General features: G+C 41.6%; 2 protein-coding genes across 9 annotated transcripts in view; one reads left to right on the top strand and one right to left on the bottom strand.

Moving 5' to 3' along the window:
* Positions 1–13,575, top strand: part of LOC124046441 (zinc finger protein DPF3-like) — a 38,020-nt gene extending 24,445 nt beyond the window's left edge. For 2 of the 4 annotated variants that reach the window (XM_046366806.1, XM_046366808.1), the window contains exons 4-10: positions 966–1,090; positions 1,747–1,842; positions 7,759–7,854; positions 8,774–8,837; positions 10,129–10,254; positions 10,664–10,792; positions 10,897–13,575. In XM_046366806.1, coding sequence (XP_046222762.1) covers positions 966–1,090; positions 1,747–1,842; positions 7,759–7,854; positions 8,774–8,837; positions 10,129–10,254; positions 10,664–10,792; positions 10,897–11,060 — 800 coding nt within the window. In that variant the 3' untranslated portion in view covers positions 11,061–13,575. The remainder of the gene's footprint in view (positions 1–965; positions 1,091–1,746; positions 1,843–7,758; positions 7,855–8,773; positions 8,838–10,128; positions 10,255–10,663; positions 10,793–10,896) is intronic. The other 2 variants (XR_006841015.1, XM_046366807.1) reach the window with 2 other exon arrangements.
* The window catches only part of LOC124046440 (regulator of G-protein signaling 6-like), a 59,142-nt gene continuing 55,919 nt past the window's right edge, over positions 13,490–16,712 (bottom strand). For 3 of the 5 annotated variants that reach the window (XM_046366800.1, XM_046366801.1, XM_046366805.1), the window contains 3 exons: positions 16,652–16,693; positions 16,379–16,438; positions 13,490–16,121 (listed from right to left, as the gene is read on the bottom strand). In XM_046366800.1, coding sequence (XP_046222756.1) covers positions 16,071–16,121; positions 16,379–16,438; positions 16,652–16,693 — 153 coding nt within the window. In that variant the 3' untranslated portion in view covers positions 13,490–16,070. The remainder of the gene's footprint in view (positions 16,122–16,378; positions 16,439–16,651; positions 16,694–16,712) is intronic. The other 2 variants (XM_046366804.1, XM_046366802.1) reach the window with 2 other exon arrangements.

Here is a 16,712-nt window from a genome sequence, read left to right as displayed (position 1 = left end):
GATGGTAGCGTTCACCTTGTCTTCTCAGGACAAGCTTTTTTCCGTATGCCCCAAACAATCGGAAAGGGGATTCATCAGAGAAAATGACTTTACCCCAGTCCTCAGCAGTCCAATCCCTGTACCTTTTGCAGAATATCAGTCTGTCCCTGATGTTTTTCCTGGAGAGAAGTGGCTTCTCTGCTGCCCTTCTTGACACCAGGCCATCCTCAAAGTCTTGGCCTCACTGTGCGTGCAGATGCACTCACATCTGCCTGCTGCCATTCCTGAGCAAGCTCTGTACTGGTGGTGCCCTGATCGCACATCTGAATCAACTTGCTGGTGCTTGCTGGACTTGCTGGTGCTTGCTGGACCTTCTTGGGTGCCCCGAAGCCTTATTCACAACAATTGAACCGCTCTCCTTGAAGTTCTTGATGATCCGATAAATGGTTGATTTACGTGCAATCTTACTGGCAGCAATATCCTTGCCTGTGAAGCCCTTTTTGTGCAAACAAATGATGATGGCATGCGTTTCCTTGCAAGTAACCATAGTTGACAGAGGAGCACAATGATTCCAAGCACCAACCTCCCATTTGAAGCTTACAGTCTGTTATTTGAACTCAATCAGCATGACCGAGTCATCTCCAGCCTTGTTCTCGTCAACACTCACACCTGTGTTAACGAGAGAATCGCTGACATGATGTCAGCTGGTCCTTTTGTGGCAGGGCTGAAATGCAGTGGAATTTTTTTGGGGGGGATTCGGTTCATTTGCGTGGCAAAGAGGGACTTTACAATTAATTGCAATTCATCTGATCACTCTATAACATTCTGGAGTATATGCAAATTGCCATCATCCAGACTGAGGCAGCAGACTTTGTGAAAATTAATATTTGTGTCATTCTCAACTTTTGGCCACGACTGTACTTTGATGTGACGGGCGGCTCTCGGGTTTATTTGATTTATTTGTGTGATTATTCCTCTTTATCCAGATGGAGGACTCACAGGCAAGGATGTGATTCCCACACAGGGCACCACGCTAGAGGCTCTTCTCAGAGGGGAGGGCTTAGACCAGAGGAACAACTCAAAGGACGAGGAGAGTCTCCTAGAGATCCAGGTGGGTTATAATGAAGTTTTAACCCAATAGCTTCTGAGCATAACAGAACTCCCTGGAACAGTGTATAAGGGCTAGGGCTGTCCCCAACAAAAAAAAATCTTGGTCAACCGAGAGTCGTCCTGTTCTTTCAACCAATCCATTGGTTGAAATGTTTGAACTTATTTTTCTATATTTAGACAGACATACCCTGTATGTTTGAATAAATCATCTACATATGCACTGAGCTTGTCTACTTAGCCACACTGTTTGATTACATAGTTAAGACACACAAATTACTCCAAAGAGCCTGATGGTCACACTGTATTAAAAAAAATTGTATCTCCTCCCTACTGCAGCGAAAAGGCACCACAGCAGTGTTTATTGCAAAGCTGCAACATAATTCCAGCCATTTAGTTTTTCATGTTTCTGACTGAAAAGTTATTTTACTGAAATCTCAAATTTCTTTAGGAGAAACATTCCCTCAATCCTTGTTTTCTTTACGTGAAACATGTAAGCATTGCATGCATGTGTCCAATATGGCCTGACCTATAGCCTATCATAATCATATTTTTAAAATGTGGTTATAACTAACTCCGAATACAGTAATGTCGACTGATAAATGGATGTGGAGGACGTCTAAAAGAAAGTCGAAAACTGAATGTTTACTGGTTGCTCAGGAGGAGAAAGGGAAGTCAGATGTGTGGAAGACATTTGACTTAGTTGTGGGAACTACTGCATATCAAGAAAAAGGAGTGTATAGGAGCGAACGTTGTGTGAGTATTCTGTGCCAAACAGTTGCTGTTAAATTACAATATTATACTTTATTCTGACCATTTAAACCGTAAGCAACAGTAAATAAATGTACCAGAGTCTGTGAGCATTGCAAAATAAGTTTGAATATACATGTTATTCAATCATTGCACCCACATTGCTCGCGGGCGTCAGCGACTGTCTGCGTGGCTAGGCGCTAAACTAGAAGTCGGTTCTATTTGTGACACTCAACGCGGTGCAAATCCGGTGCCTCCCATCTCCTCATTGGTTTTTAGAAGCATATATCCACGTGGGTAATTTGAAAGATGAACTTAAGTTGTAGTATTGCTGTAATGTTGGTTGTCAACTGCCATATTAAGTCCAAAATAATAATAATAAGAAGAAGCCTGAAGGAGCAGAACCTAATTCAGTTTACTGTTATATCTGTGGAATTGTCAGAGTTGAGGACCTTGTGCATTTCAGGTAAAATAACAACCCAATGTCTATATCCCAGGACAAATTAGCTAGCAACAGCAAGCTAGCTAGCTAAATTGACAAATGTTTAATGCTTTTCGAACTGTCCCCATTATAATTAGTTCATAGTTTGGTATTTTATTACGATCCCCATTAGCTGTTGCAAAAGCAGCCTGTGTGTCCTGATCGTGTCTGGTGTGGGGGAACAAAATCAATATGCGCGCCAAGGCGCACGCAGGCGGTTTGGTTAGCATGTAAGTAAGTTACGGTATTAAGACTAAACAGGATGCGCTCTCATAACAACATGATTTATTATTATAATGATCATCATAATTGTAATAACAATAAGGAAATCAAGAAAAAGGAGGGTATAGGAGTAAGAGCTGCATGCATATTATATAAATACAAATTTATTTTAGGGATGACAGGTAGCCTAATGGTTAGAGCGTTGGACTAGTAACAGAAAGGTTGCAAGATTGAATCCCCGCGCTGACAAGGTAAAAATCTGTTCTGCCCCTGAACAAGGCAGTAAGAATAAGAATTTGTTCTTAACTGACTTGCCTAGTTAAATAAAGGTAACAAACAGACAAACCGGTAGTGTTAGATTACAATATTGTTATGCCGGTTTGGAACAGTGTAAACGACACTAAATACATTAAGTAATAATAGTCTGTTCCAACATGAACAAATGGTATAGCCTTTAATACAACTTTTCACAGATTTGGGTGTTTTTAAATCTTTGCTATTGCTTTATCCAAAATTCTGCTGTTGCATGAGGCTTGGTGCTAAACAAACACTCAGATCCTGCTTCTGCTGCCTATTTATCTTATTTCTGTAGATAGTAGTTTGCGAAAGTATTCACCCCCTTGGCATTTTTTCTATTTTGTTGCCTGTATAATTCTTTTCTATTTTGTCATTTGATTTACACAACATGTCTACCACTTTGAAGATGCAAAATATGTTTTTCTTGTGAAGCAAACAAGAAATAATACAAAAACAGAACACTTTTGAGCGTGCATAACTATCCCCCCCAAAAAAAAAAAAGTCAATACTTTGTAGAGCCACCTTTTGCAGCGATTACAACTGCAAGTCTCTTGGGGTATGTCTCTCTAAGCTTGGCACATCTAGCCACTGGGTTTTTTTTCCCATTCTTCAAGGCAAAACTTCTCCTGCTCCTTCAAGTTGGACGGGTTTCGCTGGTGTTCAGCAATCTTTAAGTCATACCACATATTCTCAATTGGATTGAGGTCTGGGCTTTGACTAGGCTATTCCAAGACATTTAAATGTTCCCCTTAACCCTTTCACACGTACCATCATACGGGTGTGATCATTCTACAGTGGTCCCTGAAGCGTACGATCACACCCGTGTGATTAGAATGTTTATTTAGAACGGCCAGTTTCAAATGACTCAACAATCAGCATTTGAGCTGGCCACTTTTTTTCCCCCAGAAACTATTTACCAAAACACACTGCTTACAAAGTTATGTCCAGAATGTAAGCAGTTTATTTTTGGATACTTCTGTGAATATCTGAACATTGTATCTATAGCGTAACACAATCATTTAGGCTACATTTGTCCTAGTGCTAAATGAGGAAAGATTGACGCAACACAAGCGGTCATATTTGTGTAACTCTCAGCCGACAAACTACAATATGAATTAGCTAATAGCTATTACTATTTATAAATAATCACATCACGGGTGAGCTCACCACTGATCTAAATAATTGAGTAAAACACTTTCTAGAAATCTAAAGTAATCCGACGATTAGTTTCAGCGTGCCCCCATGCTTCTTTTCCTCACAGAAGCCAACGATAAGAGAAGAGTTTAGTCTGTTTATAGGTTACACGCCACACTTACCAGAAAGTTATTTAGTTGGCATTTACGTGTCCCCATTACAATTCAAACATAATCAAAACCTATTTATTTCACTTACTTGCTGTGCTGTTGTTCATTTGTTCAGTCGTTTCATTCTCAACCAGGAATTCATCATACATGTCAAGCAGTAAAGTTTCAGCTCTGTCTGTCCGTGGCCTCTCTTCCCCATTGCGCACTGTCACTGTGTCCGTTTCCATCTTGTCCAGCTGTATCTGTAACATTTCACATAAACCCTGTTTTCTTGTCTGCATCGAACTAGCGGTCCTTGTACTTAGCATCTAGCATGGTGGCAACACAGTAAAGAGGCTTGGAGAGAATGCCACCGACTCGTTTGTTCACAGCCTTGAGTACTTTAAGCTTTAACCCCACGGTCTGTCGGCATTTTTCTTGAGCAGGCGTTTCAATGCCATGACAGAGGGTGTCATCTCTGCTGCAGACTCAGTTGATGAGCGTATTTCTCTAGTCAGTTGTTTGAATGGCGCTAGGAGTGTTCATGTTTCAAACATGCTTTCAAATGCCATTGAAATGGCAGCAGCGGTATGAGAACCAGCACATTCTTGAGAATGCAATACGTTTTTCCTCAGTATGAAATCCTCGTCGATCCACTGTCCTGTCAGACTCTGCATGCTCATGGGGCTGACATCGCTGGTTCAAATGTCTGTCATGAAGCAAATAGCAGTGACGCCCATAGCAAGTAGCTCATGGATGTGAATTTCAAAAATACTGTGTAACTCCGGTAGGGCAACATCTGAAAGAATAGAGCCTACACGGTAGTGTGTATCAGTGCTCGACCAGTCGGCGAAAGCCAACATCATCCACGACAGAGAACGGTTGATTGTCAAGGGCAATGAATTCCATTATGTTGGTTTTAATGGATTTCGCCTTTGAGTTGTCTCGCTGAAATGAATTACTCTTTCAAATGACTGTTCGACTTGAACTTGTTTTTAATTGTTGGAAGTGTGCGATTGAGTATTTTTCTGCTTTAGTTCTGTGTAGCGCTGTATTTTCTGTGGCATCATTACATCCTATACCTGCGTTTTATATAGGTATGCACGTCAAGTTTGACATCGGTTTTGCACATCGGGCGTTAAACTAGACATCGGGCCGGGCCGATGTTGGCATTTTTACCTAATATCTGCCGATTCCGATATGCTCACCGTAGTTTTTATATCGTGCATCTCAAATATTTACATTACCTGACCATCCCAAGTAAAACTCATCTAGACCGAATAGGGTTTAAGGCATTGTTCTCAATCCAAATATGCTGGTTAATTTAGCTATTTTGCACATAGCAACATAGGGAAAGATGCCAATTCTATGGCGCGCTGACATAACCAACATGGTAGAAAGCGCATGTTAAAATGTATTTATTTGGTAAGTATTCAGACCCCTTTCTCTTTTCCACATTTTGTTACATTACAGCCTTATTCTAAAATAGATTTTTAAAATTAAGACCCTATAATGAGTTTGCCAAAAGGCACCTAAAGGACTCTGACCATGAGAAACAAGATTCTCTGGTCGGAGTTCAATATTTTACTCTTTTGCCTGAAGGCCAAGCACTATGTCTGGAGGAAACCTTGCACCATCCCTACGGTGAAGCATGGTGGCCCAGCTAGGACTTGAACCAGATCAAACATCTCCGAAAATACTGTGCAGTGATGCTCCCTATCCAACCTGATAGTGCTTGAGAGGATCTGCAGAGAAGAATGGAATGAACTCTCCAAATACAAATCAAATGTTATTTGTCACATGCGCCGAATACAATTTCCTTACCTGGAAATGCTTACTTACAAGCCCTTAACCAACAAGGCAATTCAAGAAATAGAGTTGATTAAAATATTTACTAAATAAACTCAATAAAAAATACATTTACATAACAATAATGAGGCTATATACTGGGGGTACCAGTACCGAGTCAATATGTGGGGGTACAGGTTAGTCTAGGTAATTTGTAGTGACTGTATGCTCATATCGGCTACGGAGAGCATGATCACACAGTGGTCTGGAACAGTGCCAACATCTTTTTGTGGTGTTAAATAGACAGCTACGAATAATGTAGATAGTTTGGTCTACAGCTTATCATGAGGTATTTTACCTCTGTCAAGCAATACTTCAAGACTTCTTTAATATTATAAAAAATACACACACCCCTGCCCCTTGTCTTACCAGAGTAGCTGCTCTGTTCTGCTGAAACACGGAGAAGCCAGCCAGCTCTATATTATCCGTGTCATTGTTCAGCCAAGTCTCTGTGAAACACAATATATGTTTAATGTCCCGTTGGTAGGATAGTCTTAATCGTAGAACATCCAGTTTGTTTTCCAAGGATTGCACGTTGGCCAATAATGCGAAGGGAAGTGGTGGTTTACATACTTGTGTGCCAAGCTTGTAGCGTCATACCCAAGAACACTCTTGGCCAGGGTGCCAAAAAGTTTGCCCAACGAGGGCCACATTGGGATTTTCAAATTCAACGGCGGGTTACATTTTCTAGGGGACCAATTGTTTGTTCAAATCAATTTGAGGGGGCCCCCTTAGAGGCACAGCGGTGTAAGACACTGCATCGCAGTGCTTTAGGCGTCACTACAGACCTGAGTTCGATTCCAGGCTGTGTCACAGCTGGCCGTGACTGGGAGACCCATGAGGCTTTGTCTGGGTTAGAGGGTTTGGCAGGCTGAGATTTCCTTGTCCCATCTCGCTCTAGTGCCTCCTGTGGCGGGTCGGACGCCAGATGTACAGCGTTTCCTCCGACACATTGGTGTGGCTGGCTTCCGGGTTAAGCGGGCATTGTGTCAAGAAGCTGTGTGGCTTGGCTAGGTTGTGTCTCTCGACGTTTGCCTGTCATGAGTCCGTACGAGAGTTGCAGCGATGACTGTAACTACCAATTGGATACCACAAGTTGGAGGCAAATTTTTAAATTTTTTAAAAATGTTTTGCGGGCCGGATTCATGTGCCCGACTGGCTGTACTATGCCACTATGCCACCACCTGGCAAAGGTGCTTCAACAAGTAAAGGGTCTGAATAGTTATGTGTTTCAGTTTTGAATTTTTAATACATTTTCCAACATTTCTAAAAAAAAAAATAGATTTTGCTTTCTCATTATGGGGTATTGTGTGTGTGTGTGTGTGTGTGTGTGTGTGTGTGTGTGTGTGTGTGTGTGTGTGTGTGTGTGTGTGTGTGTGTGTGTGTGTGTGTGTGTGTGTGTGTGTGTGTGTGTGTGTGTGTGTGAGGAAAACAATACATTTTAGAATAAGGCTGTAATGTAACAAAATGTGGAAAAAGTCAAGGGTCTGAATGCTTTCCGAAAGCACAGTAATATAACCATATACAATTGCAGTATCACATCCACTAAATTAATCTCGGGCGACCAACAGCCCATCGACCAGTCGCTAAATGGGGTCAGCCCTTATAAGGGCACACTGTCATAACGTGCTCAAATATGCAAATAGCAAGTATAAGAGGTTTATAGCCTTATCATATTTTATTACAGCCATCTATCCTGGACACATTTTATTACCTTATTTTATACTTCCTCAGGCAGTGTCTTTGACCTCTAGACAAGGGGGAGATCTCTCTATTCCTTTTTCTCCACAGAGGGTCTTGGAGGCTGACGCAGCTGAAGATGCTTACCATGACGATGAGGACTATGACGTGGACACCCCCAAAAAAAGACACAGAGGAAAAAGCAGGGTAGGTGATCCTCAGTGACATACTGTACTGTAGTGAACTACTGCTAATGCACATGACTGTCCTAGTTAATAATTAATGAATGGATTCAGTCCCTCACTGGTACTATATTTGCATTCATTATCCGGACATCTGTGCTGTGAGGACTTCCTGTTTTCTGAATACCACTCAGTGCTAGAGAATGAGCTGAATCAATTCATTATCATGCATCAAATCATCTTGGTACCATGGCTAAGTACTATTGTATTTATACTGAAAGAATTACATTATAGATTAGTATTTTTTTTCCCATCACAATCCAGTCATAAGCTTTAAAAAAATACCTGTCCTGAGAAACATTTCCTTCATACATACTGTTACTATGACATTGATGACCATGGAAACCAGACAACCTGTAGCTATGAACTACCATCTAACCTATTACCCTGCCAGCCAGTTGAATGCACCTGTAGAAATTTGCTTATCTGTTGGCTGCTTTCTTTGCAAGTGAAATTTCACTTACATTTTTTTTTTTTTTTTACAAAAATGTAAATTGTTATACAAATCACCTCCCCCCTTTCTATTCTCTCATGTGTATCTTTCCACCAAAAAAATTAACAAATCATAGTTTCAACTAATGGGTAGAAATATATCCTAGCATATGCAGTTGTTGGCTTGCAGGAAAATGCCAGTTTGATCTCACAGGTATTAGTGTTTGCCTGTGGAAACACTCCTGATTGTGCTGGGTCTGCCTTTATGAGGTGGTAACTAGTTTAGTATGATATGGGGTTATACTGTAGGTTTCCTTTTCATTTGCATGACACTTTGTTGTCATGTACTTCTGCTTGCCACTTTCCTTGAATCACTGAGTCTTTATGGCTTCTGCTGGCTTAGCGCTGTGGTCTCCTTGGTCACCATGGTGATGGTGGTTTTGTCCCCACAGGGTCGGATTTCAGGCCGCAGGAGGACAGACATGGATGACCAGGACAAGCCATATAGCTGTGACAGTAAGTAAATGAGTCAAATAATGATCAACCACCCTCCCATATCTTATCAAAAGGAGCATTATGATATCATCCAGTCATGAGACATTTGATCTCCATTTCAACTGGTTGGTTTTGTTAAAGACCTTCTCCTGAAGAGAGCTGATTGTACTACCATGTCTCTGCAAGCTAGTTAAACAGTATATTTTAATCAGAAAAATGGATATGGATTTCTCTGGTCTGGATGTCTTTCTACAAAGAGATTAGGTGCTGTGGTGCCTTCAGGACAGCATTTCAACAATCTAGCCATCAGGTCCTAACTCCAACTAAATGAAACCCTAACATTTCAGCACTATGTAGATAAGTCATTCAAATCCCCCTTGGAGAACTCTCACATTTTATCAGAGCCATGTGTGTTTCCACTTGCTTCTTACCAGAGATGAGAAGCACAGAGGAGACAGCGTTGTCACTGTCTCAAGTAGGCATGGCATTTGCATGTGGAAAACCTATGCAGGAGTTATGGATTTTCTGTTGTTGTGGTGACTTTCTGAGTGGGACATACTCATGCCCTTTTTTTGTTAGTTTTTTTGCTTTGTGTTTTCTCCATTTCAGAGAGATGCCAACAAAAGCATAAGTTAAACACAGCGGCGTCTGGTATCTGGACTTGTTGCCTTTTACTGGTATCTTAGGAAATGTGGATTTGTTTGTAGTTGATTAGTATTCTCCGTGATCTTTTTGGTGTGTACTCTATATATCCATTCTCTAAACAATGAGTCCATGTTGTGTGACTCTTGAAACACTTTTGTTCCCACATCAGGTTTATGTTTCTCCTGATTGTGTTCCGTATTACTGAGGTGTGAACCAGTTCCCTGTATTTTCATACCTTTCTCCAACAGATAAGCTAAGCTCCACCATTTGGATCCTATCAGTCTATTTACAGAACTCAACTTGTTGAAATTCTCAAAGCATGTTTTGTTAGATATGACCAGATATGACCTTATTTGGCAACCTTACTGAGCATACTTGAAGATGCGATAAAGCCATTGTGCAACAAAAAATGACATGAATGCTCATATGTTGAAAACATACTACCTGACACTACCAGTGTCCCTAATGTTGAAATCGATCCTAATGTTTTCAGTGCAGTGATGGGAACATTGTGATGTAAAGGTCTTTTTGAATTTTTACCAAATCCCTGCGTGTCTAGCTCTGAAAGTGGCACAAAGATGCAATACTTAATGTCTCTGTGTTGATAGACTCGTTCTAAGAAGGGAAGAAGTGAGTGTTTTGTCTGTGTTTTGTGCCCCCCCCCCAGTCTGCGGAAAGCGTTACATGCACCGTACAGGGCTGAGTTACCACTACACCCATTCCCACCTGGCAGAGGAGAGGGGGTCCGAGTCCTCCCGGTCACTCTCCGCACAGCGCTCTGACCGACACAAACGTAAGGCACGCAAACTGATATTCAAGGCCTCTAAAATGTCTCTTCTGGTTTCACCATCCACAGAAATAGAAATACACAGAGAGCCAATGTGTGTTTTTAAATATCATGGCTATTCCTAGTATGCAGTTTGCATATTCATGTGAGCTTTGTTGCAGTCAACTAGCTAAAGTAGGGAAAGCTGTATGTGTAACAGTGCATCAGGTGTACCTGCGCCTCATGGCTAACCACCTCCCCTGGGCTGTCAACATGTGATTTCTGTCTTCAGTGCAAGTTCACAAGCCCCATTTTAACCAACAATGTACACGCATAATGTTTAGGTCAACCCTGTCTGAGGACTTTGAAAACACAAATGTTTTCATTAAATTTTGTTCATATCAAGCTGATCCAGCCTTCTGTTCATCCTCTGCAGGTCAGAAGGGTCCAGGTAGTACTGCCATTACCAATAACTACTGTGACTCATGCCGGTGCACCCCAGGCTCCAACAAGCAGAGGGGTAAATCTGGGGAGAGGGGTCCCTGCTCAGTCTGCCGGCGCTCCAGTGAGTACCCTGCTCTCCAACACAGCATCCAAAACCATGACTATGACTAAGCTGTGCTGTAGCTGTTATGTGCTACCATCATCCTGTCATCTTGTTGTTGCCAGCTGGCCGCCCAGAAGAGAAGGAGGACAGCAGGCCGTTTGCCGGGGCAGAGGAACTGTTTGGCACCACCTCGGAGAGCGACACGTCCACGTTTCACGGCTTTGAGGACGATGAGCTTGAAGAGCCCTCGTCAAACGGCAAGGGGACATCCAACCGATACAGATAGAGAAGAACTTTCTAGGTTTAAAGACTATTTTTAATATGGATAACCTCTGGCAAAAGTCTGCTGCTTCTTTTTAAATGTTTTTATTTAAAGTGATTATTTCAGGAGAGAAATGCAAGAAGTGTTATTTTGTTATCTACTGAACCTTGTTTAATAATTTATGAATGTGTTTTTTACATTAACTTTGAATGCAACTGAAGGTGTCTCTAGACAAATGACTTGCTCCCTATGTGAAATGGAAAGAATTTCTTGGATTACTTTTCCACTGGAGCGGAAAAGGCAAATATGTTATGAAAAAAACACTGGAACATGTGGATATAATTATGCTCTTTTTTGGGATGTTTTGCCAGAGAAAATAAAATCCAATAATTTATCTGAAATTTAGTTAAATGACAATGTCTGGATGAAGAATGAATGTCAACACAAACCCTTCCCTCGACTTGTTGATGTCACTACCCATGCAGTTTGGAAAGACTTCCACTGCTTCACCCTCTGGATTATAATAATGTGAAACTGGAGTGGCGTGAAGCAAAGGATAGATGTGGGTTATAACAGAGGGCTATACCAGAAGCAGGGCATGGCTAGCTGAAAGGTAAGCACCTAGGTCCTATTCAAACATAGTACAGTACTTTCTCATTTAAATACAAGGTGTATTCTTATTCCATCAGTTCATGCCTTGCATTTGCATTCAACAAAGATAAAAACTGTTGGTTTTATGCCAGCTATTTTGGAGTGTGTGACTCCACAATCTGACCCATTTGTCTCTTGTAGGAGTACCATGGCATGAGGACCCAGGGGGCTTTGCAGCCAGTGAGGGGTGAGGTTCAGGACCCTCAACTGGGCCTCCACACACCCCTTCACTGGGCCCAAAGACCCTATTCGTCTGACAGTCAGCCACCAAACAGCCATCCGTCCAACCGCTATAATGCCAGCCTGCCAGCGACCACATAACCTAATCCTCCCAAACTCAGATATTTTCTCTTTTTGAAGCAATTTCCCCCCTGAGAATGTATTGTTTTTCTCCTGTGTTTTTGTCCTCTACGGCTTTGGCCACCATGCCCAGCCGGCGGGATCCAATGTGACACTGAGACGTCATTAACTTCATCACTGTGCCAGCCTGCGACCCAGGCAAGAAACCAGCTCTGATAGCCATGATGACCCAGTGACCTCACTGGAACCAACCTGAACTTTAACCTCTGCCCCTGTCATAGCGGCGGTGCTGGACTTCCTCTGTCACATATACAACAAAACCTCTGGACTACTTAGACATTCTCTTACTCTTTTTAATGTCACTTGAGCGGGCCAAACAAATCAAGAGCGTTCTTGAATCCCTTTTGCCCTGAAGTTAGAATCGTGCTATGTTCCTTTGTTTTGAACACGATATTGACAGTTTGGGTTGTTAGTGTCATTTTGGTGAGAGGTGGATATTTTATTATTCTGTTTGTTCGGGCTTTGTTTATACCTCTGTCTTTCTACAATACCTACTTCTACTCAGGCGTATGATTTGTACTGCTGTTGATTGTTCTCTCTGCGTCATGATGCATTCATTGTCAGCCACTGTCTCCTGCCTGCCTTATGTGATTGTATCCCTATGGTTTAGTCATCACAATAACACGTTTCGTGATCCCAGCTCTAACAAATCCCAGTATTCTGAACTGTGCCCAACCAAGTTCATGGGCATATTACTCCATATTTTCTCCTTCCTCTGACTCACTTGTCAAATGTTTTTGTCCAGAATCACTTACAAGGCATGTGTGCATAATGCAAGGATAGTTGCTTATAATTGCAGAAGGAGTCTTTAAGCTGTAAAACAATGTTATTTTTGACATTTTGCTTAAGTGCTATATAGCTACGTTTACACGGGCAGCCCAATTCAGATCTTCTACATATTGGTCTTTTGACCAATCGCATCAGATAATTTCCTATCAGATATTTTGTGTCTTAAATGTTGACTAGACACTCACTCACATAAACGTTCTTAACACTGAATTCCCTCAGGGACCCGTTCATCCAGTTTTTAGGACTTCTAATGGAGAATTATTTTGGTATCAACAACAACCTCCCCATCAATTACTGTGTTTCCATGGTTACCTCCAAAGGTCTTAAGTTAGTCATATTAAATGACAACCTGGTTGCTATTATGGTCATTGTTTTTCTCTCACTGGTGACGTCCTCGAACAAACAGCATGATACAGTATACTTCCAACCAACACTTCATGGAAGTCAGTGATGTCTGGCTGTATAGAAACAAGTGTCATCACCACCAATCATGTACTAGTGCATAGCTTGTATACCTCATCAAAGTGTCAGACACAGCAATAACCCCAGAGCTCTTAGCAAGCCTTCCTGAGTTAGAAGGAAGCACAGGGGTCGGAATTAGAGCCAAGAGATGAAATGGACTTGACCCGTCATTTTATCTCCAACTGTAAATAACTCAAATCGAGAGAATTTAAGTCTTTGTTAAACTATTTTTATTGTATTGAAAGAAAATAAAGAATGAGACGCTGCCCTCTCTGGATATTTGTGGATGTTTGCCTGCGGTCCTATGTAACACTATTGTAGTCATTACAATGTTACCACATTCTGTAAATGAGAGGTCACCATGTAGACAGAGGTCCAAAGGTTTTATTATTTGGTGCCCACAAGATATCAGGTGCATGGGTATTTTACATTGATAATAGTCATCTTGCTGTTTGAGAAACTAGAAGCACAACTTCCCTGGATATGTTACATGCATAGTAATGTGCCCATACCATAACATGTGCTTTTAGATCATGGAAATCTATAGAGTCGATTTATATACAATGCACTCTGTACACTATTGTGTTTGTGCCGACAATATTTTTAAACACTGACTCAATACATGAAGCATCTCTACCGTCAAGAGGTTATCAGTTTATGATAATCATAAATATTAACCAGTACAGTGTATTGCAGCAACTCTAATTGAAACAATTATTGAAATAATTATCTCAGTATTTCAAGAACTTGGGACTATAACGTTCTATCTGAAAAAAAAGATGATTCTGATATAATTGGCATTAAAGTTCCGAACCCTTCGCTCTAAGCAATTTTTTTTATTTTTAAATTCACGTGAATTGTGTTATTTAGATCACTATATAGATAGAGAACACTGAACAGAACTGTCAATAACTGAATTTTGACAATGCAGATTGAACATTATAGTGCCTAGCTCTCGATTTGTCTTTCATATTGTCTCTGGCATAACTGTGTATGCAACCAATAAACTTTGATCTGAGTTGATCATGTGCCCCCCCCCCCCCTCCCCCCTCCCACCACACGAGGGAGTTGTTGTTGTGCTGTGAATGATACCCTCTTCTAGCTCAGGACTTTGGGAGGGTAGAAGTGGTATGTACTGTATGTTCCAGTTCCAGGGGTGGATGCAATATATCAGTCAGGTGTATATCATGAGTTTGTCCTTTCAGCAGTGATGCTTCTGTTCTGTTCAGTGGTGGGGCTCGAGGGCATTTCCCTTTTGTGTTTGAAGATAGAAGAGGATCAAGCAGCCTGCTGGGTCTTTGTTCACGAGACTTTTACTCCCCAGCTCAGACTCCCTGAACTCCATTCCGCCAGAGCATTTTCCCTAACAAGCATCCACACTGTTTGGCAAATATAACAATGGCTTGCAACATGATGAGCACATACACATCTCTCTGACCCAAAGACTGGACTATGGATAAATGACTGAGCATGTAGGTAATGGTTTACATTGACACTCATGCAACAGAAAGGCTAGTACTGAATAAAACTGAATTTCTTAGGCTGTTAAACGTTATACTGTAGGACACCTCTGCTTGCGGGGTGAAATGAGGCCCTGGTCTCAATGGGTTCCACCGGTTAAAGAAGGTTAATAAATAATTTGACATGAAATAAATATTCCTGCCACACCTCCTGTTAGGGCAGGGAAGGCCACCATGTTCCACAGAGGTTGTGCATGGTTTTTACTCTCCATTAGATGGTAGTGATGCAGGGCTATTTTCATTAGGGGCCTGTAAGGCATGTGAATGTCACTTAAGTATCTCTGCGACTGATCAGACGTGGCACTTATTTGGCATGTATCTGCTTGAATAGGTCCAGAATAATATGTAAACCCCATGATGCCGTGTAAAATACTAAATAAGGTTGAAATCACAAATGTATAAACTCATTGACATTATTGACATTTTCCATAAGGGATAGGGTTTTGAAACATTATAGCTATCTATATTGATTGAATCAAATGGTAGGTGTTCTAGAGTGTATGATCATCTATGTAAAATACTAGAGCTTTCTTGTCCAGGTCTCCTTTGAAAAAATAAGCCGTTGACCTCAATTGGACTTCATGATTTCAATCAATAAAAATCCAACCACAGCATGAATTCTAAACTAACAAAATGTTTTGATGAAACATGCAATGATTCATTGTAGATTCTCTATCAAGGCCTTATACCTACTCTTGGAATGTAATGAAGCATGGAGAATTTCCCTCAAAGTTACTTAACCGATCTTCTATAATAACAATTATAATACCTTAGATTTATGGGCAAATAAAAATATATTCCCAATCACTGCAAAAAATAACAGGTTTTACATTTCTATCAGTGAACAGGATTATGCGGTGTACTGTATAAGAAAAAATATGACATAGATTTAGATAGATATAAAAAAGAGAGATTTGTTATCCTGCTGTCTTTATTGCTGACTGCCTAGTGAGGGCAGATGGAAATGTATATATATGTATATACCCCATTATGACTCTTTGAGCTTATATGTCTCCCTACTGTAACTGTGTGTGCCTGTACTGTATGCATGCCATGTAGTGAGTGGGTCAAGGCCCGCCCTGGTTGGCATGATCCATTCCTCTGTGGTTCTGTGAGTATTCCTAACCCCAGTTCTGCATGGTACTGTCTGTAACCCTTCAGAAGAGAGCCTCCTGCCCCAGCACGCCCCTCTCCCCACATGGTCATGACCCCTCCAGGGGTGTCTGTCTGTGCCCCTCCTGCCCAGGCAGTGTCAGGAGGACTGCATCAGCCCTGTCAGCCGCTTGCCCGTCAAAGACTTTCCCTGGAAGATGGAAACAAACCTTAGTGGCTGGGTTTCTGAAAAACCATGCAGTCTGTGTACATTGCTGTGCCAAGAAAGTACTTAGACAAGCTATCCCTGCCAACATGTTGAGCACTTACCTGTCCTTTTCAGATGTTTTTAAAAGAAATGCAAGTAAAAGACCTCTGTACTCCTAGCCTTCACAATCATTTTGACCTTGAAAAAGGTCTTCGTTGGACCGCGTGCCTGTGTCACAGCCCTAGTTTCTGGTAACTTACCACACTGCGGGTGAACTTCTCCAGGGAGGTACGACGGCCCTGCTCACTCTCTGTCTGTGACTAGAGGCAGGGTGGTGTGGAGGTTGGGTGGGGGTGAGAAACGGTGAGAGACACGGGGAGGGGAGGAGATGAGGGAAGGTTAGAAGCGTTTCAAGGCAGAACACATTTTAGGCCATGAAGCCAGAAGCAGTGGCTGTGGTAGAGAAGCTAGGGACCAGGCCAGCAGGGGGGAGTGCCTTTTCAGGGGACTAATAACACAGGGATGCTGCTCACCAAGAGAAGATGATGCTTTGATCTGCTGTGGTGCTGATCATCCTAGTACACAGTATAACAG

Source organism: Oncorhynchus gorbuscha, linkage group LG10, assembly GCF_021184085.1.
Source record: "Oncorhynchus gorbuscha isolate QuinsamMale2020 ecotype Even-year linkage group LG10, OgorEven_v1.0, whole genome shotgun sequence".
Lineage (NCBI taxonomy): Eukaryota > Metazoa > Chordata > Actinopteri > Salmoniformes > Salmonidae > Oncorhynchus > Oncorhynchus gorbuscha.
The sequence above is the reverse complement of the archived record's forward strand: the minus strand, read 5'-3'. Positions and strand labels throughout refer to the sequence as shown.